A 22,792-nucleotide genomic window follows, 5' to 3' on the forward strand; every position below is an offset into this window, starting at 1 on the left:
TGTAAACAGCCCAGCGGGTGTAAATTAAACCCCGCAGAGCCTTGGCTCCCTGAGACCCTAATGTAAGTCAGAAATGTCCCAAGACTTCCCCTGCCAACGGAATTAAATTTTAGAAAGCTCCACAAGGTACACACGAATGCGGAGCGGTGCAAGCCAGTTTCCCCGACACCCGCTCGCCGCAGGGCGACCTCACCCCGAGGACGGAAGGGGGAAGGGCAGCGGGGTCAAGGAGATCGGGGGTGCTGAGTTGGCCAGGAGTGACTGGGGTGACCGGGGGTGCTGAGGTGGCCTGGAGTGCCGGGGTGGCCGGGCACATCTTGGTTCTTGTTGACTACAAGGTGACCCGGGCTCCGGGCGTGCGCACGAGGAGCAGGTGCCCGGGCGAGTCGCGAGCTGCACGCCCCCGAGCTCGGCCCCGGCTGCTCAGGGCGAGGCACGCGCCCCCGCAGCCGTGCCTGCGCCGACCCGCCCCCCTCCCAACCCCCACTCCTGGGCGCGCCGTTCCGGGGCGTGTCCTGGGCCACCCGGGCTTCTATATAGCGGCCGGCGCGCCCGGGCCGCCCAGATGCGAGCGCTGCGGCTGGGCGTTAAAGATCGGCCTCTTCCTGCCTGGATTCCACAGCCTCGTGCCGCGTACTGTCGCCCCATCCCTGCGCGCCCCAGCCTGCCAAGCAGCGTGCCCCGGTTGCTGGCGTCATGCAGCGGGCGCGACCCACGCTCTGGGCCGCTGCGCTGACTGTGCTGGTGCTGCTCCGCGGGCTGCCGGTGGCGCGGGCTGGCGCGAGCTCGGCGGGCTTGGGTCCCGTGGTGCGCTGCGAGCCGTGCGACGCGCGTGCACTGGCCCAGTGCGCGCCTCCGCCCACCGTGTGCGCCGAGCTGGTGCGCGAGCCGGGCTGCGGCTGCTGCCTGACGTGCGCACTGAGCGAGGGCCAGCCGTGCGGCATCTACACCGAGCGCTGTGGCTCCGGCCTTCGCTGCCAGCCGTCGCCCGACGAGGCGCGCCCGCTGCAGGCGCTGCTGGACGGCCGCGGGCTCTGCGTCAACGCTAGTGCCGTCAGCCGCCTGCGCGCCTACCTGCTGCCAGCGCCGCCAGCTCCAGGTGAGCCGCCCGCGCCAGGTGCGCTGCGTGCAGCACCCGGCACACTGGCGCCGGAAGGGCCTGGGGGTTGCTGGGTGCCGCTGCGGGAGACTCCGGTTTTCTTCTCACTGTAGATAGTATGTGGGGAAACTGAAGGCGCTTAGGGAAAGGTGAAGGCGCTCGCTCGAGGGACCCTCCCCAGCCGGCCCTCTACTTGCTCGATTCTTTGAGTGCAGAGTACTTGTAAATTGCAAAGCGCTTTCAGTGAAAATGGGTTAAAGGTTTTCGGAGCTGAGGGGAGCGGTACCGATGTTTAGCTGTTGGAAAGATCCTGGACACAAGAGATTATCCTCGCCCCGCACGGGGGTGTACACGGACTGCAATCCCAGGGATGCTTGGGGATGGGGGATATAGGTGGATTTGGACCAAGGAAGGTGGGCAGGCACGTTGTAGGAAATAGTACCTCTCTTTTAAAATACTGACTTTGCACAGCCTTTTGGTTTGCAAAGCAATGTCTAGTCCCGGTGTGTCCAAAAACAAGTAAAGTGGATTCGGGTTTTGATATCTTCTGCGGTTGAAAAACCTGAAGCTGAAAAAGAAGTAACTTCTTAAGGTTACCCAGAGGCCGCAACAGAGTGTAGGTTTGAACTCCACGTGCCACTTTCAGTACCATACCATTCTCACAACTCGGGCCACCCCTGCACCTGTGCCGACCTCAAACAAACTTCCAGGTGCGTGGTGGGTGCGAGCAATGTGAACTAAGTCAATTTCAATGACACGGAAGGGAATTGGAATCAGTCCTAGGGCTGTCTCCCTTCTTAATCTGAAATGGGGGGGGGAATGAGATGTTGTTAAGGGGAGCCCCAGAAGAGGAAAAATGCAAACATTTGGCAGAGTTACCCTTTTGGCTTAGCCACTATCAGTATCAGGCAGGCAGCGACTCTGGTAAGGGCATCACATTGTTCCCTTAAAAAAAGGAGCGGGGGTTGTTTAAATGGATTTGGCAGCTGTTCTTTCAAGCATTCTTAGCCAGCCTCACTTAGTTATATGAGAAATAAAGTTCCTGCCTTGCACAGCTGAAGGCTGGGAGAATTCTCCCCATCCTAATCCCCCCAACTCCCCAACGATCACGTTGGACAGATGTCACTGAGCAGGCCCCCATCTAGGTCTAGGAGGATGAACAGTCCCTTTCTAATTTATGTAGCTGTAGAGTTCCACGCCCGGGTGAAGTTATTTTCTGGCTAGGCAAGGCTGGCTCTGTTCACCCCTGAGAAACGCTGGATTCATGGAAAGGCAGGATGCCTGAAACATACACTGGCTCTGGTCAGCTGTTAAAGCTGCTGGAGGCATTTGTCTCTCGGGGCAAAGTTATGTCATTTGCCAAGTGTTGTACATTATTGTGCATTTTGGGGTATTCAAAAAGTGATCTTAGAAATACTGATACACATAGTCATTCTTAGGCTTTAGCAATCATTATGATTACCACCTTAGTAGCTCTGTAGTGTAGGTTGGTGTGAGTTATAAGATTATAAAAAGATCTAAGTGACTTCTAGAATCCATTTGACAAAAAAAGGTAAATTTATGACAGTCAAAAGTCACAATTATCTGTTGCTTAAATAGAACTGTTTTCTCTTCATGCCCTAGACTGCAGCCCAGGCATTAAGAAGAAACCAAGGAAATTTAAGAAATTACTCAAGGTTCTTAGAAAAGAAGTATAAATATGTTTATTTACATGTTCTTAGAATATTTACATTCTTAGTATCTCTTTTATCTCAGTATTTCCTTGAAAAAGAAAGCAAGCTAAGATTAAAAGAAATTGAAACCAAATCCTCGCAGGTAGGGACCTCCTCTGTGAGGCTCTGGGCTGGACCCTGGGAATGTGTACTTCCCAAGGTATGAAACCCCTTGGGGAATTTTACAGCAGGACCTCAGTGAGCTGTTTGGCAGGTGAGGAAACTAAGACCCAGAGAGGAGAGGGACTTTCCTAAGGGCCTGGTGAGTGACCTGCCAGTAGCCACTTCAGGGGAGAGCAGAGCATCTGCAGCCAAATCATTGCAGCCCCTGGTAGCTTTCTAGAATAGATTGTGGACCAGATGGGCCACCTGAGCTCCCTGCTAGGGTTACACATTATAGCCCTGTTTGTTGTAGTAGAGAAATTTCATAACTGTCGATTGTGGACTTAAGCTGAAGACCTTCAGAGGTCTCTGCTGGGCTGAGCTTGGCATGGTCCACAGGCCCTGGGAGCATGGGCTCTGAATGTAGCCTTTGATCCCCATAGGGGTCTTACAGCCCCTCCAAGTTCATTCTGAAGAAGGAATGGAGTGAGAATCCTGGCCACAGATCCAGTCTTGAATTTAGTCATATATTTAAAATTCCAATTCAACTGTTAACATTCCAGCATCCATTTTAAGCATCAGACTTTCTTCATTTAGCACTTTGTATTATAAAAGGGAGATCTGCTGGCGGGGGATTTCTCCTACCCCACCCCCCCCCAGGGAAGGAAAAGCTCTTTGGCACTTAGAAGTCTGAGCCATGAGTGGGCCTTGGCATTGTCTGCATCCATGTGCTCCTGTGCTCACCGGGGGTGAAGAGGACTCACTTAGGCAGGCACCAGCAAGATGCACAGGGTCTGTGTAGACCTTGAGTTTTAGAGATGTAAGGGGACCTAGAAAACAAGCCACCAACATGCTTGCATGATTCTGAGCTCCTGAGGCAAAACACTTTGCAGGTAATAATTCAGTTTTCCCACCTGAGCTGGACACCAAGCTCTTATAAGCCTGTTTACCTGGTAGCATTGAGGACGGTACTGGTCAACCTTGGAATTCCCATAACGGCTGGTTACAACTCAGACTGCTGCCGCCACTCCAGCGTTTCCGGAATGGAGAATGTGCATTTCTTCCAAGTCCCCGGGCTGCCGCTGCTCCCACGGGTGGGAGGACCACACTTGGAGTTGACTGCAAAATTTCTGAGCCAGCGCTGCAGCAGCCTCCCGTGGCTCTGGTCTGCCCCCTGCCGGTGGAAGATGAAGCATACTGCCTTCATCTTCTACTGAGGGGCACTTAAGCATTTGTCTGCCTTCTTTAGTTGCAGCTACTTAGGAAGAGCACCTGTCAGATTGACTTTCAAACAGATAACTTCTTGAGGTAGAGCAACCACCATGTAGTGAGTAGTATTATGGAATACTACTTCATCGAGGTATTGGAAAAAAAAAACTTAACTTGGATTGTCAACTAATACTGTCATTTACATGTGACCTGGTTGCAACGTTAAGATTTTTAAAAGACTATGATAGATGTTGATGACTTTCATGTGTTTGTCTCTCTTGGGCGTTTTAAAGGAAATGCTAGTGAGTCGGAGGAAGACCGCAGCGCCAGCAGTGTGGAAAGCCCGTCCGTCTCCAGCACGCACCGGGTGTCTGATCCCAAGTTCCACCCCCTCCATTCAAAGATAATCATCATCAAGAAAGGGCATGCTAAAGACAGCCAGCGCTACAAAGTTGACTACGAGTCTCAGAGCACAGATACCCAGAACTTCTCCTCCGAGTCCAAGCGGGAGACAGAATACGTGAGAGCTTTTCCTCTTGTTAAAGGAGGAGGGCAAGACCTGCCAAGCCTGGGTACTCAGAGCCTCTTGAGGGCAATTCTTACTCAACAAACCTCAGTGTCTGGCTGATGGGTGGGCAACCCCTAGCTGCTCTGTGCCCTACCTCTCCCCTCTCCTTACATAAAGAATATTGACCCTTTTGGAGAATCTTATGAGGATCATGCTGAAATAACACTCTTAAAAGCATATGAGATGTCAAAGACCTCTGCAGATGAAAAATATTCTCATAAAGATAGTTTTTTTTACTTCATCCTCTATGCTTGTTGACCTGCTATTGGTTCCATACCAGCTTCTGTGCCTTACTCTGGGAAGAGCAAAAGGGAGACAGGGATTGATGGTTATCTTATTCGAGGGACTTTCATGCTACATCAGACATAAGGTATCTGAGGAGCAAATTACAGGTCCCACTTTTGGTAGTTGTGTGGCATCGTAAGATTTTTAAAGCACACATTCTAGAGTAATAACCATGACTCTGTTGCTCTGGACCTTCCTGATCCCCAGGGTCCCTGCCGTAGAGAAATGGAAGACACACTGAATCACCTGAAGTTCCTCAACGTGCTGAGTCCCAGGGGTGTACACATTCCCAACTGTGACAAGAAGGGATTTTATAAGAAAAAGCAGGTAAGTGAGGTCCTTGGTGTGTTTTCTTCCTCTTCTGGTTCTGTTGACACAGAGGAGAAACCCACCTTACCAGCCCCCAGGCTCTTCTGGCCATAGCTCTAACTCGGAGCCTGTGCAGCACCAGTGCCCAGGACTTGGTGCCAGTCTCAGGAGGTGAGACCAAGGGCTGCTTTGACTTGTTGCTCTGAGTGCTGCTATACTGGCCAAAATCCTCAACCCTAGTGCCTTTCCACCACCCATTTCCCACTCCTGCCCTTTCAATGGTTCACCCACAGAGCGGACAAGATGCTGCCCAGGGGCACCCTTTATAAACTGCAAGTGGACATGTTGACACATTTGTTAATGCTGCGTCGGGGAGTGACATTTCAAACAACTATTATAGTCAGTTTCCAAGAAGTGTGACATGAGGTCGTACCACAAAAAGCTTACCCTGAAATCCCACAATCGTCCCCTTTCCTACTGATGCCTTCCTGATAGGGAGCAGATTGCAATATTAAGATTTTGAAAAGGCTGTTGCTAGTTGTTGATGACTCCCGTGTCTCTGTCTCCCTTGGGCTTTTCAAGGAAATGCTAGTGAGTAGGGGGAAGACTGCAGCATGGCCAGCTTGGAGAGCCCAGCCATCCCCAGCACACACCAGGTGTCTGTCTTGGCATGGAGGGGATGGAACTTGAAATCAGACACTCGGTCCATGCTGGGGACGGCCAGGCTTTCCAAACTGGCCATGTTGTGGTCTCCCTCCGACTCACTGGCATTTCCCTAGAAAGCCCAAGTGAGAAGAAGGCATGAGAGTCATCAACATCAAACAACAGTCTTTTCAAAATCTTTATATTGCAACATAGTCCCATTCCTGGAAAAGGAATGGAGTGAGAATCCTGGCTACACATCAGCCCCAAATGTAGTCATATGCCTAAAATCCCAATTAAACAAGCTGAAAATGATCAAACAAATTTAAGATGTAGTAATATTAAGCTGTAATAAATATGCTTCTATAGACTTTGTGTTATGTGATGGCACTATTTCAATTGGCTTTCTAATTGGACAATTGATACTATGGTATCTACAGAATTGGCCTTCAGAGACCTAAGTGAGCCACAGTGGCCTCAGGGTGACCATATACTAGAATTCATAGTAGTGGCCACAGTCAGAAAGCCTAAGCTTTCCTCCATTGCCATTGCTTATTTATACCCACATTTTCTATCAGTCATTCATTCAACAAAGTCATACTGAGAAGGTGTCATGTGAGGCTGGATGTGGGCTCCAAAGGCACAGCTGTGACATTCCCAGGCAGCGGGGATGTTCTCAGTCCCACATTTGGCAGAGAAGTCGGCAGGCCCAAGAGGTTCTACAAGGGCTGGTGTCCACCTTACACTCCCAGAAACACAAAACTGCCCACAACCCTGCTTTCTTGGAGAAGGAAGTTACACACACGCATGCACAGGCACACACTCAGCAAGCCTAGGCGTGCGTGGCTCTTATGTTGCCTTAGCTGAAATTTCTGTCGTGCTTTCTCAGCATAGCAGAGTCACGCTGGCAAACCATCATGGGCCCTGCCCACCGACCTGACACCAGACCCAAGGCCATTCACTTCTCTGTCTTCTGTTTCTCTCCACCAGTGTCGCCCTTCCAAAGGCAGGAAGCGGGGCTTCTGCTGGTGTGTGGATAAGTACGGGCAGCCTCTCCCAGGCTACACCACTAAGGGGAAGGAGGACGTGCACTGCTACAGCATGCAGAGCAAGTAGACGCCTGCCGCAAGGGTGAGCACTCAGGAGGGGCAGCCTGGGGCTCCAGGGCCTCACTGTCCTTGGACCAGCCTCGGGCTGGGCGTGGCCACTGGCCCTTCCCCAGGCTTACAGACCCAGGAGCTGCAGCTCAGGGCCAGAAAGAGCAAAGCAAATAGGACAGAGCCCTCAAAAGGGTACAGGGAGAGGGAGACCCCATCAACCCAACCAAACAAGTGTGGGGAAGGAGGCCGGCCAGTGCGCCTCAGGGACGCTCTGCTTTATTTCAGATACCTCACAGCACCTAAGCTGTCATTCATCCACACACGAAGTGAAGATTTTCAAAGTTAGCCTTTACCCATGAGGTCTGGAGGTCCATTTGTCTTCACAGGGAAACTGTTTTAATCCGCAAGAACCTGCTAAAGATACGTGCTTCTAAATTAAAGATGTGAATGTGAGACGGCTGAAATAGCCCAGCTGGGAGAGCATCAGTCTGAAGATGTGGCCTTTTTTTTTTTCTGTAAAATATGTAGTGAATAGTCTGTTAGTCTGTGGCTAATATGATTTTAATAAAGTTAATTTAAATCTGATAGAAAAATGAAATTTTAAACGATCGTTTTAGAGAAGGCTATTATATCCAGGATTCTTTTTTCTTTTAATAAATGAGGGAACTATTGGGGGAAAGGAATAAATACATTTCTTTCATTTTATTAAGACAAATTTAGTAAGCAGAAATTTGCATGTTTAGTTATAAGGGTTTCTTTTTTCCTTACAAGTTGGAAAAAATAATTCTAATTTGAGGGTAACTCTTTGACAGTGAACACTGTGAGCAGCATATGGTACTCGTTGCTTTGTTTAAAAACATGGGTTGAGACCCCAGCCCGGCACTTGCAGGCCTAGTGCCATTAGCCTGCAGGCCGTGCTGGGTATCTCAGGGCAAGAGTCAAGCCCTTTTGATTTTGGGGGCTTGATTTTTTGATTTTGGGGGCTTTGATTTTTTATTTCAATATATTTCTTTTTCTTTTTGTTTTAGTTAATGTGGAGCTCAAATATGCCTTATTTTGCACAAAAGACTGCCAAGGACATGACCAGCAGCTGGCTACAGCCTCGATTTATATTTCTGTTTGTGGTGAACTGATATTTTTTTAAACCAAAGTTTAGAAAGAGGTTTTTGAAATGCCTATGGTTTCTTCGAATGATAAACTTGAGCATCTTTTCACTTTCCAGTAGTCAGCAAAAAGCAGTTTGAATTTTCTTGTCGCTTCCTATCAAAATATTCAGAGACTCGAGCACAGCACCCAGACTTCATGCCCCCGTGGAATGCTCACCACATGTTGGTCAAAGCGGCCGACCACTGACTTTGTGACTTAGGCAGCTGTGTTGCCTATGTAGAGAACACGCTTCACCCCCACTCCCTGTACAGTGTGCACAGGCTTTATCGAGAATAGAAAAACCTGTAAACCCCGGTCATCCGGACATCCCGACGCATGCTCCTGGAGCTCACAGCCTTCTGTGGTGTCATTTTTGAAACAAGGGCCTGGGTTCCTCAACCAAGAAGAATGTTTATGTCTTCAAGTGACCTGTACTGCTTGGGGACTATTGGAGAAAATAAGGTGGAGTCCTACTTGTTTAAAATACATATATCTAAGAATGTTCTAGGGCACGCTGGGAACCTATAAAGGCAGGTATTTCGGGCCCTCCTCTTCAGGAACCTTCTTGAAGACATGGCCCAGTTGAAGGCCCAGGATGGCTTTTGCTGTGGCCCCATGGGGTAGGAGGGACAGAGAGACAGGGAGAGTCAGCCTCCACATTCAGAGGCATCACAAGTAATGGCACGATTCTTCGGATGACTGCAGAAAATAGTGTTTTGTAGTTCAACAACTCAAGACGAAGCTTATTTCTGAGGATAAGCTCTTTAAAGGCAAAGCTTTATTTTCATCTCTCATCTTTTGTCCTCCTTAGCACAATGTAAAAAAGAATAGTAATATCAGAACAGGAAGGAGGAATGGCTTGCTGGGGAGCCCATCCAGGACACTGGGAGCACATAGAGATTCACCCATGTTTGTTGAACTTAAGAGTCATTCTCATGCTTTTCTTTATAATTCACACATATATGCAGAGAAGATATGTTCTTGTTAACATTGTATACAACATAGCCCCAAATATAATAAGATCTATACTAGATAATCCTAGATGAAATGTTAGAGATGCTATATGATACAACTGTGGCCATGACTGAGGAAAGGAGCTCATGCCCAGAGGCTGGGCTGCTCTCCCGGAGGCCAAACCCAAGAAGGTCTGGCAAAGTCAGGCTCAGGGAGACTCTGCCCTGCTGCAGCCCTCGGTGTGGACACACGCTGCACAGAGCTCTCCTTGAAAACAGAGGGGTCTCAAGACATTCTGCCTACCTATTAGCTTTTCTTTATTTTTTTAATTTTTTGGGGGGGAAAAGTATTTTTGAGAAGTTTGTCTTGCAATGTATTTATAAATAGTAAATAAAGTTTTTACCATTAAAAAAAATCTCTTTCCCTTTGTTATTGACCATCTCTGGGCTTTGTATCACTAATAAAATAATCCTGAAAGGGGAAAATATTTTAGCTGTAGTGGAAAACTTCATAAACACAAACGTTTCCCTGCTTTCCCTTTTAGCAAAAGAACCCAAGTCAGTTTCCATGGCTTCGTGTGCAGCCTATGGAGGCATTGGGTCATATCTGCAAGACAGTCCAATTCTAGGAGGTTGTGTTGTTGGGACAGTCTGTGGCCCAGGTTTGATCAGGTCAGCAACATGCACCTATGTGACTGGTCCTTGCCTTTTTTGGGTTGTGTCCTGTATTGTCCCATCTAACACTAGCAGCCATCCACAGACAAGCAGGGAAGGACCAGAACAGACACTCAGCAATTCAGTCTCGTGTCTTTTACCGCTTTGTCCCCTTCTCAACTCCAAGCAGAGAGCGGCCCTTCTCTGCTCCAAGCAGAAGGGGTTCTGGGATCTAAGTCCCCTATCTGCAGCCTTGGAACAATTGTTAACTTGTCAAAACCACGTTAGACGAAACACTGAGCCTGTGGCTTCAGGGCATCCAAGGATAAACTGCAGTCGAAGAGTTACCTCCTGTCGAGTTACCTCCTGTCTAGTGCCATGTCTGATTTGTTGATGAAACATCTAAAATGATACCCTTATCACATGTGTTGTATGTGATGAGCAAGTTGGTTCTGTAAGTGTTCAGAGGACTGGTATTGTGGGGTGTGGTCTCAGGCTGATCACGTGAGAAACCAGGAAAAATGAGAAAGCAGGCCCCTTGGGGGTGTTGTGACTGCAAAGCTGTGAGGAGGGAGGGAGACAGTGAGCAGAGGGAGCCTATTGCAGGGAGCAGGCACCAAGCGCCATGGAAAGTTGTGCGGCAGAATCCTGGAGCACCTGGGAAGCGAGGCCAAGTGTCTGGAAATCCAGGACCGGAACATGGCAACCCCTTGGGAGCTGTTGAAGAGCTATGAGCTACAAAATAATGCTTGCCTTCTAAGCCCACTGGATTTGTTTTCCTGGGAGCCACCAACTCATGTGCCCTTTCTTGTCTTCATTTCTTAACCTCTAACTTCTGCTGCTTCCCACACTTCATGATGATTAATTCTATGTGTCAACTTGACTGGGCCATGGGGTGCCCAGATACAGCATCTGTGAGGGTGATACTGTGAGCATAGTATCTGTGAAGGTGTTTCCAGATGAGATAAGCATTTAAATCAGTGGACTCAAAGTAGATTGCCCTCCCCAGTGTGGGCAGGCATCCACCGATCCGTTAAGGTTCTGAATAGAACAAAAGGCAGAGGAAAAAAGAATTTGTGCCATTTTTCTGTCTGCCTGAGCAGAATTGCACCACCAGCATTCCTGGTTCTCCAGCTTGCAGATTACAGACGATGAGACTTAGCCTCCATACTTATATGAGCCAATTTTTTGTAATAAATCTTTTTTGGTGGGTGATTAGAGATAGGTAGGTAGGTAGATAGACTAAATAGATGATAAGTTGATAGATTCAATAGATAGGTGGGTAGATTAGATGGATAGAGATTAGATAGATGATAGATAGATAGATAGATAGATAGATTAGATAGATAGATAGATGATAGATAGACAATAGATAGATGATAGATGATAGATAGATAGATGATAGATGATAGATAGATAGATAGATAGATAGATAGATAGATAGATAGATAGATAGATAGATAGATAGATAGATAGATAGATAGATAGATAGATAGATAGATAGATAGATATAACCTGTTGGTTCTGTTTCTCTGGGAAACCCTGACACAATACCTATGATCAACTATTCCCTCTAAATGCTCTCCTGCCACTTCCAGTAAATACCTTAAAATTGCATACTCTCATTCTCCTCTGGACCCTCCGGTTCTTCTACCTCCCTGCCTTGGCCTCCCAGGTAGACTCATGGGGCCTCTTCTGATCCTCTGCCATCTTCCTCAGCCAACTTCTGCTCCCTCGGGCTTTTGCTTCCACTAACCCCTAAGGTCACATGTACCCAAGCAACCTGCACACACACACACACACACAGAAATGAACAAGTAAGGGTGGTCTCCTCCATGGGAGTCAAGGCGATGCAGGTGCTACAACAACAGCTTCCTAAGATTAAGTTATCAAATCAACACACTTTAGGAAAAATAACAATCACCATTGTTGATGAGGGTACCCTAATGGGATTCCAGGTTCTCTGCTGTGGCAGCCTGTCTAGAGGGACGTTTCTGATCTGATCAAACTCCTTGAACCAGTCATCCCACTGCAGAAACAAATCCCACAGGCATCATCAGAGACGTGCACAGACAGTTAAGGGCATTGTACACTGAAATGCATTGGTACAAAGGAATATTATGCCACCACTAAAAATGTTTTTTAATAAGAGTTACAATAAGAAAAATGTCTGTGGTGGGCTAAAAGAAAAGCAGAATGCAATTATATTGTGTACACACACACATGAAACCAAAATAAAATACACCAAAATATGAACCCTGGCTATGTGAGTGTAGATAATGTCCTTGTTTTATTTCTATTTTGATACAATCTCAACAATTTCCACAGTGGACATGATTTGTTTCTTTTCATTCAGAAAAACTTGCTGCATTTTTTATGCCCCTGCCTCTACTTCATGAATGAGCAATGAGCCTACATTTCCATCATGCCACTGGTCATCTCCAAGAAGTATGGAGCCCTGACCTCCTGGTCCAGCCACCTTCCCAAACCTTGGACATTGTCTTGGCTTCTCTCCTTGTCCCACATTCAGACATAATTGTTTATCTACTTTTTATGTTCTAGAAGGGCACACAGCAGTGAACAAGCCATATAAAATCACTGCCCTTGTAAATAAAGACAATAAACAAGATTAGTCAGTGGGATAGGTAGGGTGCTCAATAGTGTTAAGTGCTATGGGGAAAAATAAAGGGAAATGTCAAGTGTCAATATTGTTAATACAGGTTTTTTTTTTCATCTTCTCCCTCCCTCCCTTCCTTCCTTCCTTCCGTCCTTCCTTCCTTCCTTCCGTCCTTCCTTCCTTCCTTCTGTTCTTTCTGTCTTTTCTTTCATTTTTAGAAAAGCTAGCCAAGGAAGCCCTCATTGAGAAGGTTACTCTTTTGTTTGTTTTTAATTGACAAATGATTATTTGTACATATCTATGGGGTACAGTGTGCATGTATATATTGTATAATAATCAAGTCAGAGTAATTAGTCTATCCATCATCTCAAACATTTATCATTTCTTTGTGGTGAGAGCATCCAAAATCCTCTCTTAGAACTATTTTGATATATGCATTATTGAGGAGCTCTCATGACCTAATCACTCTTAAAGGCCCCACCTCTTACCATCACATTGGCCTTTAAGTTTCAACACCCAAATTTTGGAGGGGACACATTCAAGCCATAGCAGTATGAAATATCTAATAGTTGAAATGAGAAATAAAGCAGATGGAATTTTTAAAAAATGATACAGCTAGGCTAGGCACAGTGGCACACATCTGTAATCTCAGAACTTTGGGAGGCCAAGGTTGGAAGATCACTTGAGCCTATGAGTTTGAGACAAGCTTGGGCAACATGGTGAGAACCTAGCTCTACAAAAAATAAAAATAAAGAGCCAGGCATGATGGTGTGCACCTGTGGTCCCAGCTGCTTGGAAGGCTGATGTGGGAGGATTGTTTGAGCCCACCATGTTTGTGCCACTGCACTCCTGCCTGAGTGACAAAGCAAAACCCTATCTCAAAAAAAAAAAAAAAAAAAAAAGAATGGCTACAGCTAAAGACAATTTAGTGAAGGGGAAGAACAAGTTGAGGAACTCTCTTAGAAGGAAGCAAAAAGAATAATAACTGGGAAATACAAAAGATCAGTTGAGAGAAATGAAGAACAGAAACAGATATAGATAACAGAATTCCTAAGAAATACCTAAAGAAATCACAGAGATAATTTTCTCTAGGATTGAAAAAAGGGAAGACTTTTTATTGAAAGTCCCCATAGAATGTAAAAAGGGATAATTTCAAAAGCATTGCTTGGCAAATTACAGTGAAATCTTAAAATAGCAAAGTTTCAGCACAGAAAGAATATATCACAGATAAAGAAATGAGTATCCATTGACACCACATTTTTAAAGAGTGACTCTAGACACAGGAAGATGAGGGAAATAATTTAGAAGCTAGAGTTTTATACCCAGCTAAACTGTGTTTAAAAGTGAGGGCGTGGTCAACTAGTTTAAACATTCTCACAAAGAAAACACCAAATTATTTAAGTTCTACCAAGTGCTTGAGAAACAGATCGTCCAATTCAATAAAAACTTTTTAAGAAGCTGTAAAAGGAAAGAATATACCTCGAGTTATTCTACAAAACCAATATGTATAACCCCAAAGCCAAAATCAAGCAAAGACAAATACAGGCCTATTTTGCTCATTAATGAAAAACCCCAAGGAAATCATTAATAAAGCAAACTCCATAGTCCCTATTAAAAGCATTACATTATTTCCAACTTGGGTTTACTCCAGGCATATAAAATAATTTAATATTAGAAAACATATAAATACATATATCACAATATATTAAAGAGAGAAGTGATATTTAATGGAAACAGTAAAAGCAGTTTACAAAATTCAACCCAACAAAAACTGTTAATAAATTAAGAATGTAGGGGAATGCCCATTATCTGATGCTGTGTATATATTGAAGAACAAAACCCAGCAAGCACTATTGTAAATGGAGAAACATTAGAAACAATCTCTTTAAAATAATAAATCAGCCAGGTGTGGTGGCTCACGCCTGTAATCCCAGCACTTTGGGAGCCCAAGGCGGGCAGATCACAAGGTCAGGAGTTCGAGACCAGCCTGGCCAATATGGTGAAACCCTGTCTCTACTAAAAATACAAAAATTAGCCGGGAGAGGTGGTGGACACCTGTAGTCCCAGCTACTCAGGAGGCTGAGGCAGGAGAATCGCTTGAACCCGGGAGACAGAGGTTGTAGTGAGCCGAGATCAAGATCAGGCCACTGCACTCCAGCCTGGGAGACAGAGTGATACTCTGTCTCAAAAATAAATAAATAAATAAATCAGACGAGGATATTCACTCTTACCATTTCCATTCAATACAGTATGAGAGAACTGAGCTTGTACAGTAAGACAAAAAAGAGACTTGACAGTTGAAAAATACTGTCACTACTTGCGGATATTTACATGGAAATAATAACAGAATCTACAAATTATTATAAATAATAAGAGTATTTAGCAGTATGGCCGGGTATAAAAATATACAAACGAATTTTATTTCTATTTACCAGCAACAACCAACATAAAAAAAGACAATGTAAAATCATCTCAGAGAACATGAAATACCAGCTCCCTTTGCCCTGGTGGGCCACTCTGAGGTGTGACCCTCCCTATCTTGATGGATTGAACTTCTGTGGAGTTCAGTGTGGCTTGGCCTGGATTGGCCTTCCCACCTTCTGGGTCCCATTTCCTCATAACCATACTGATTTTTCATGAGAACGCTTCCTAGTAAGTTGCTTCCATGAGTTTCTCTTAGTATCTGCCTTCTGGGGATCTAATCTAAGAAATACACATACACACATGTACAAGAATATTTTTGCAGCACCATAGACAATTTTTTAAAACCTGAGGATAACCTAGTTCCCATCAGCAGCAGCCTGGATCAACAAAGTGTGGTATATTTTCAAGAGAGAGGACTCTGTAGAAGCCTAAATAAACAAACAGCAGGTGCATAAAACAATTAAAAGACTCGTAGCTTTACAGCATCAGTTTAAAAGCCAAGTCCCTAAAGATCATTTTCTGCATGGTACACTTTTTATGATGTTAAAAAAGTAACTGAAATCATCTAAAATAAAAATATATGTTTTAAAAATAGATATAGATAACACATATGCAAAGAAAAGCAGTGAGTGCTTAATTCCATATAGGTTGTGAGAATTCTAGTTAAGTTGGATGGGTAGTTGATGGATCCTTATTGCACTATTAAAAAATAGAACAAATAAACAAGGGAGGACCAGGCGTGGCTCAATAATGAGAGTGTGTTATAAACCAATTATCATCATCTCTTGCAGTTGATTAGGAAGTGTTCAAAAGAGAATAGGAGAGAATGTGGACTCAGCAAGTACAGGTGATTCTTTCCAGAGGTTGATTCTCCGTCCCTTGTGTACCCCAATCTGCTTCCTTCTACTTTGATCTTCAGCATTTGCAACATAAATAAGTTTCACCAACTTCTATCTGGCTTTCCAATCTCCTTTATCTTCTCAAATCCCATGACAATCATTGCTCCCTGAGTCTTCCTTCTAAATCTCGACACTGACAGAGTTGCTCCTACTGAAAAATCTTTCTTTTTAACAAATTTATTGAGACAGAATTAACGTATCATAAAATTCACCCATGTTATGGCTTTTAGTATAGATTTAAATGTACAGCCATCACCACAGGCAAGTATGGAACATTTTCATCACTTCAACAAGAAACCCTAAACTCTTTTGCAGTCATCCTCCATCCTCCCTCCTCAGCCCTAAGCAACCATTAATCTTTCTGTCTCTATAGATTTCCCTATTCTGCACTTTCATGTAAATGGAATTATAATGTGTAATTGCATGTGACTAGCTTCTTTCACTTAGCATGTTTCCAAGGTTCATCCATGTTGTAGCATTATCAGTACTTCATTCGTTTTGATGGTTGAATAATATTTCATTGTCTAGATATACCACAATTGACAAATGTTTATCCGTTTCTCCACTGATGGACATTTGGTTTATTTCCACCTTTTGGCTATTGTGAATAATGCCTCTATGATTATTTATATATAAGTTTTTGAATGGACATACATTTTCATTTATCTTGTGCATATACCTAGAAGTGGCATTCACCCAGGAGTAGAATTGTTGGGTCATATGGTAGCTCTATGTTTAATCATTTGGAAAACTTCCAGACTATTTTTCAAGGCAGTTGCACCATTTTACAATCCCACCAGTACTCTAGGAGCGTTCTGATGTATCCAGATCCTCATAAACACTTATTGTTATCTGACTTTTTGGTTCCAGTTATCCTAGTGCATGTGAAGTGATAACTTTGATTTGTACTTCCTTCATGGCTAATAATGCCAAAGACTTTTTCATGTGCTTATAGGCCATTTAATACATCTTTTTTGAAGAAATGTCTGTTCAGTCCCTTGGCCTATTTTTAATTGGGCTATTTGTCTTAATATTGTTGATTTGTAATTATTTCTTATATATTTTAAATGCCAGTCCCTTATGAGATATATGATTTGCAAATATTTTTGAGCATTCAGTGGATGTCTTTCACTTTCCTAGTGCTGTCACTTGAAGCACACAAGGCTTAAAGTTGAGGAAGTCCAATTTATCTATTATACTCTTGTTGCTCATGCTGGTGGTATCATATCTAAGAATCTTTGCCGAGTTCAGAGTATTGAAGACTTACCCCTATATTTTCTTCCAATAATTTTTTAGTTTTAGGTCTTACATTTAGGTCTTTGACAGATTTTTGAGTTAATTGTTGTTATGGTATATGATAGGGGACCTCCTTCACTCTTTTGCCTATGGATCATTTGTTGAAAAGATTATTGATTACTTTTGGCACCCTTGTTGAAAATCAGTTAATTATTAATGTATGGGCTTATCAAGGGACTCTCAACTTGTCTATTTTTGTCCAACACCACATTGTGTTCATTACCATTACTTTGTAGTAATTTTTGAAAACAGAAAGTATGAGTCCTCCTACTTTGTTTTTTCTTTTCAGGATTGCTTTGGCTTTTCTGTGTTTGTTGCATACATTATGAATTTTAAAGTCAGATTGTCAAAGAAGTCAGCTGAGATTCTGATAGAGACAACACTTAATTTGTTGATCATTTTGGGGTATGTTGCCATCTTGACAATGTTAAGTCTTCTAATCCATGAACATGAAATATTTTCCCATTTAGTTAGAGCCTCTTTAGTCTCTTGTGGCAGTTGTTTTATAGCTTTCAGAATATAAATTTTGCACTCTTTTTTCAATTTATTTTTAAATATTTTATTCTTTTTGATGTTGTTATGAATAAAATTGGTTAATTTTATTTTTGAATTATTTATTGCAAGCATATAGAAATACAAATGATTTTTTAATCTTGATTTCATATCCTGTAATGTTGCTGTACTCATTTATTAGTTCTAATGGACTTTTAGTATATTCCTTAGGAATTTCTAAATAGCAGATGGTGTTATCTTCAAATAGAGATTCTTTTACTTCTTCCTTTCCAATCTGAATGCCATTTATTTATTTTTCTTGCCTAACTGCCCTGAATATATCCTCCAGTACAGGTAGAATAGAAGTGGCAAGAGCAAACATCTTTGTCTTGTTCCAGATCTTAGGCAAAAAGCCTAAGTTTCTGAAGCCAGAGTGTGATATTTGTTCTGATCCCAGAGTCTAATATTTGTTCTGAAGCCAAGAGGACTCCTCTCAGCTGTCATCCCTCAGTTCTCTCCTGCAAACTAGCTGGGCTATAGTCTAGGCTATATCTTCATTAGATCTATAAATCCCCTTCCAATTGCCTGTCATTACAATCTCCACTTTCTTGAGAGTGCCCATAGATTTAAACTTCTCCAGGTTCTCCTGCAAGTGATGTTAGATTTCATGAGAAGAGAAAGGAGCTACCTGTTTCATGCCCTGCATCTCCCTTCAGGCAAAAATCTCAGAGTCAAGGCTCTGTACTGGGGGTAGGGACGATGACAATCTTCTCTCTAAATGATTCCCCTGCTCTGAGAGCTAAGTACTTCCTGGAGGGGGGATCACATCCTTTGGCTTGCCTCTTCTGGTGTGAAACCAGAGCCAAGGCAAGGGAAATAAGAGCCCTAGTGTTCTCAGCATGCCACATCCAAGGTAGAGACTCCATTCCATGACTTGGGGCTGGGCAGAAGTGAGCCCCCTTCCACTTCCCCTCTCCTCTTTTCTCCCCTTCCCCTTCCTTAGACTCCCCACCTCCTTGCTCTTGACTGCACTTGTCTGGAGCTTACCTTAGCAACAGGTAGCTGGGGGCAGGATGAGACACACTGAAGTCCTGACCCTCCTGGAAAGACAGCCCACTGACTGGCAGCTGGGAGGAGAGGAAGCTCTGTGTTCTTAGCTGCACCAGTCTGGAGTGTAATCCCTACCCACAGAGCTTAGAGGGGAAGGGAACAAGGGATTTTGGTTCATATACTACACTCTTATCTTTCTTACTGAACTTTCATAGATTTTCCTGGATAGATGATTTTTCACTTGTTGTTTGCCTTTAGAACAATTTTAGGACTCTTTGAATGGTTTTGTTTTGTTTTTTAGTATTTTTCACCAGTTTTACTAGGGAGCAGGTTGGTGAAGCATCTCACACTGTCATGCTGCCCCCAAATCTCAAAAGTTCCCCACTGCCTTCCAACTAAATCAAAACTCTGAGCCTGACATTTACAGCCTATAGTGGAAATTCCTAGCACACCTCACTTCTCATTAATGCCCATAAACATACCCTGTCTTCTCACTACACCAAACAGCTTACTAAACCCAGCATGCGCAATGTACTCTCTGGTTCTTGTATTTTCCTTTGTTGAAACTAGTCCTTCCTCCATCTTGCTCAGGCGAGCCATCCTAACTGCCCATCCTTCAAAGTCATGGCCTGAAGGCCATTCCTCTGAGAAGCCCTCTTATCCACTGCATACAGAGTAGTTTCTCTCTCTCCTCTGAAAACCCCAGCACTATCTCAGTATATTTTAATGGACTTGACTCACTTTTGTTGTTGTTATTATCTTCCCCACTTCCTTCCCCTACAACTACCAAATCCTTTAGAAGAAAGATTCTTCCCTGTTTGATGTTGTCACCTCCCTAGCACCTATGTCATGAATAACATTCATTAATTATTTTTAAATGAATGCATGCATGCATGCATGCATGCATAAATGAGATTGGGTAAATACAGGGCAAACCAAGAAGGAACTGCTGCAACATCCCAGTTGTGACATGGTAAGAGTTCAAATCAGAGGATAAAAAGACAAAGTAGGAGTCATTAAAGAGCAAAATCAGCAAGATTTTGTCTCAGTTTTAGAGTAGAGGGAGACTACAAGGAAACATTAAGGCCAGGGATGTACTATGGATAATTTTTCACTCTCTCTATAGCCATGATGTGTGGATAATTCTGGATTTGAACACATTTACCTCACCCAAAAGCTTGCCAATGTCTGTCCATTCTACTTGCTGTCTTGCAAAACAACACTATACTTCAATATCTTCTCACACAGAAGAAGGGTTGTGCTGAAGACATGAAGTATGGAAGTTTGGAGAAGAAGCTGGTTAGGGGGCCAGGGGTTCAGATTTGACAAGCTGAGTTTCAAGAGAACAATGACCACGTGGAATATCATGTGGGAAAAAATAAATTTGAGGTAAGAGTGAGGTAAGAGTGCTGACAGCTAGGTGAAAGCTTTGAGAGTCCAGAGTAGAACACCAATGCAGGAGAGGGTTAGTATGTCCCACTGTGAAGGAGCACTTCTTTCAAGGAGAGAATGAGTTTTTTTGTTTGTTTGTTTTTTGTTTGTTTGTTTTTAGTATTTCAGCTAATGTATGTGTCCTGTAAGCATTTCCTGACATTCATACCATTCTAATAGGACAATAGAGTAATGACACTAACGAGATCTTTCAGACTAAATATTGGTCCTCCATCATCTCCAGACTAGAGTGGCAGTGACTCACAGAAGCTCCCACATTTTCCAAGATGCCACAGGGGCAGTCTATATTATTTCTCCTAGATCTCCCAGAGAATCCTGCTCTGTCCTCTTGTCTTACATCTCTGGTGGAAATCCTTTGTGCCAACAGTACCCAGATGAAGGACAGCCAACCATTTTGTCTAGAAAAGTGGCTCTAACTCCAAGTCACTGTTCTCAGACCAAGCCAGTATCTCTTCATTCTCTTTCCAAGGCCCCTTCCAGATGGAGGGACAGAAGCTGACAGCATCCTTCCTACTCAGCGGTGGTACTCAGCCCCTGTACCATGCTGGGGGCACAACTCACATTGTAGTCCCTGTGAATGCCCTATCCTGGAGCCCATAGAACACAACATGAAAGATGCCCCCTGGAGTTGTGCAAAATCTACTGTCTTGGCCAAAGAAGCAGTAAGAGAAAGGCAAGGTATGAGTGCACATGCTTCCTGGGGAAGCCAAAGAATTATTAAGGGAAGTAGAGCAATGGTTTTCAAAGTAGCCTCAGTAAAGTCTAAAGCTTTCGACCAAAGGCCTTAAGGAAAATTGTTAACTTGAGTCTCTGAGTTTCACTATGATTTTTTAAACATTTAGTCAAGTATTCTTAAGTACAATATAACAAGACTGGTGAAATTAATTTTATTTTCTAAAACTTTTCTTTCTTCTTGTCATGACATTTTAAAATATCATATATAAATACACATATTCAGTATCTATGTAACGACTGTCTATGAGAAATTCTTTGTTTTCTATTCCTACTGTAAATGTATTTTTCTCATATAAGAGTACTGTAACTAAAAGATAATTTTTTTTTTTTTTTGAGATGGAGTCTCTCTCTGTCGCCCAGGCTGGAGTGCAGTGGCGCAATCTCGGCTCACTGCAGGCTCCGCCTCCCGGGTTCACGCCATTCTCCTGCCTCAGCCTCTCCAAGTAGCTGGGACTACAGGCGCCCGCCACCACGCCCGGCTAATTTTTTGTATTTTTAGTAGAGACGGGGTTTCACCGTGGTCTCGATCTCCTGACCTCATGATCCGCCCGCCTCGGCCTCCCAAAGTGCTGGGATTACAAGCGGGAGCCACCGCGCCCAGCCTAAAAGATAATTTTTATAGAAGGAAGGAAGAGAGGGAAACAAGGAAGAAGAGAAGAAAGAGGAAATGCCACCACAGCCCTAATGCTCCCACACAACCAAAGCTAAAATCTGAATGTTTTTCAGCCTGTTGTTTTTCCACTGCAGAACCAATGTAAAACTACTAGCAATCTTACTACAACCTGGATCTTAGCATTATATCTTGGTGATATAGTATTCTTTTTATACATTGTTGGATATGATTAGATAACATTTACTCGACAATTTTTGCATCTATGTTGATGAGAGATATTGATCTGTAGTTTTCACTTCTTTTAATGTCTCTATCTGGTTTTCATATTAAGATAATACCGACCTCATACAATTTGTTAAGTTTTAATTTGTATATATTTTGAGAAAGAGATTGTGGAGCATTGGTGTCATTTCTCCCTTAAATGTTTGGTAGAATTCGCCAGTGAAACAATCTGGGGTTAATACTTTATTTTTGGAAGGCTAATTATTGATTTAATTTTTAATAAATATCATTCTATTTAGTTATTTATTTCTCTTTGTGTGAGTTTTGGTAGTTTGTGTTCTCAAGGAATTAGTCCATTACATCTATGTTATCAAATTTGTGGGTGTAAGGTTTTCATAGCATTTCTTTATTATCCTTCTAATGCTCATGGTACTAGAACTGATGGCCTCTCTTTTATTTCTGATGTAGGTAAAATGTGCCTTTAATTTTTCTTGGTTAGTCTAGCTACTAGTTTATCAATTTTATTAATGTCTTCAAATAACCATATTTGGTTTCATTGATTTTCTCTATTGTTTTCCTGGTTTGGATTTTATTGATGTTTGCTTTATTTCATTCTTTATGCATGCCTTAGGCTTAAATTGCTCTTCATTCTCTAGTTTCCTAAGGTGGAGGTTTAAATGATTGATTTTAGATCTTTCTTAATTTCTATATGTATTTAATGCTATAAATTTCCCTGTAAGCACTACTTTAGCTGCATCCCACAGGTTTTGATAAATTGTATTTTAATTTTCATTTAGCTAAAAATAGTTTTTAATTTCCCTTGAGACTTCTTTTTTTAACCCATGTGTTACTTAAAAATGTATTGTTTAATCTCCAAATATTTTGTGATTTTCTAGCTATCTTTCTGTTATTGATTTCTAGTTTAATTCCATTGTGAACTGAGAGCAGACATTGTATTATTTCTATTTTTTTAAATGTGTTGAGATGTGTTTTACGGCCCAGGATGTGGTCTATCTTGATGACTATTCCATGCAATCTTGAGAAGAATGTGTATTCTACGGTTGTTGGATTAAGTCATCCAAAGATGTTCATTATATCCTTGATTGATGATGCTGTTGAGTTCAACAATGCCCTTGCTGATTTTCTGCCTACTAGATCTGTCCATTTTTGATAGAAGGGTGTTGAAGTCTCCAACTATGGTAGCAGATTTATC

The 22,792-nt window shown here is 43.2% G+C and overlaps 1 protein-coding gene across 3 annotated transcripts; it reads left to right on the top strand.

Annotated features, from left to right (window-relative positions):
* The first annotated feature begins 594 nt into the window (after positions 1-594).
* On the top strand, positions 595-9,481 carry IGFBP3 (insulin like growth factor binding protein 3). 3 transcript variants are annotated; one of them, XM_032758141.2, is made up of 5 exons: positions 595-1,099; positions 4,416-4,642; positions 5,183-5,302; positions 6,917-7,057; positions 8,055-8,146. In XM_032758141.2, the coding sequence occupies exons 1-4, from the start codon at positions 697-699 to the stop codon at positions 7,040-7,042; spliced, it is 876 nt and encodes a 291-aa protein (XP_032614032.1). In that variant the 5' UTR covers positions 595-696; the 3' UTR covers positions 7,043-7,057; positions 8,055-8,146. The 3 variants fall into 3 exon arrangements, with proteins under 3 accessions (XP_032614032.1, XP_058287973.1, XP_032614033.1); XM_058431990.1 differs by lacking the exon at positions 8,055-8,146 and adding an exon at positions 7,413-7,544; XM_032758142.2 differs by lacking the exon at positions 6,917-7,057 and having other exon boundaries at positions 8,055-9,481.
* Positions 9,482-22,792: the final 13,311 nt, after the last annotated feature.

The sequence above is a fragment of the Hylobates moloch genome, unplaced genomic scaffold (genome assembly GCF_009828535.3).
Source record: "Hylobates moloch isolate HMO894 unplaced genomic scaffold, HMol_V3 SCAFFOLD_1, whole genome shotgun sequence".
Classification (NCBI taxonomy): domain Eukaryota; kingdom Metazoa; phylum Chordata; class Mammalia; order Primates; family Hylobatidae; genus Hylobates; species Hylobates moloch.

Excerpts from the sequence above, each read along its gene's own strand:
- IGFBP3 (XM_032758141.2), top strand. The coding sequence starts at position 697 with ATGCAGCGGGCGCGACCCACGCTCTGGGCCGCTGCGCTGACTGTGCTG. Across the intron at positions 1,100-4,415 it reads GCCAGCGCCGCCAGCTCCAG|GAAATGCTAGTGAGTCGGAG; the intron begins GTGAGCCGCCCG and ends GGCGTTTTAAAG. Across the intron at positions 4,643-5,182 it reads CCAAGCGGGAGACAGAATAC|GGTCCCTGCCGTAGAGAAAT; the intron begins GTGAGAGCTTTT and ends CCTGATCCCCAG.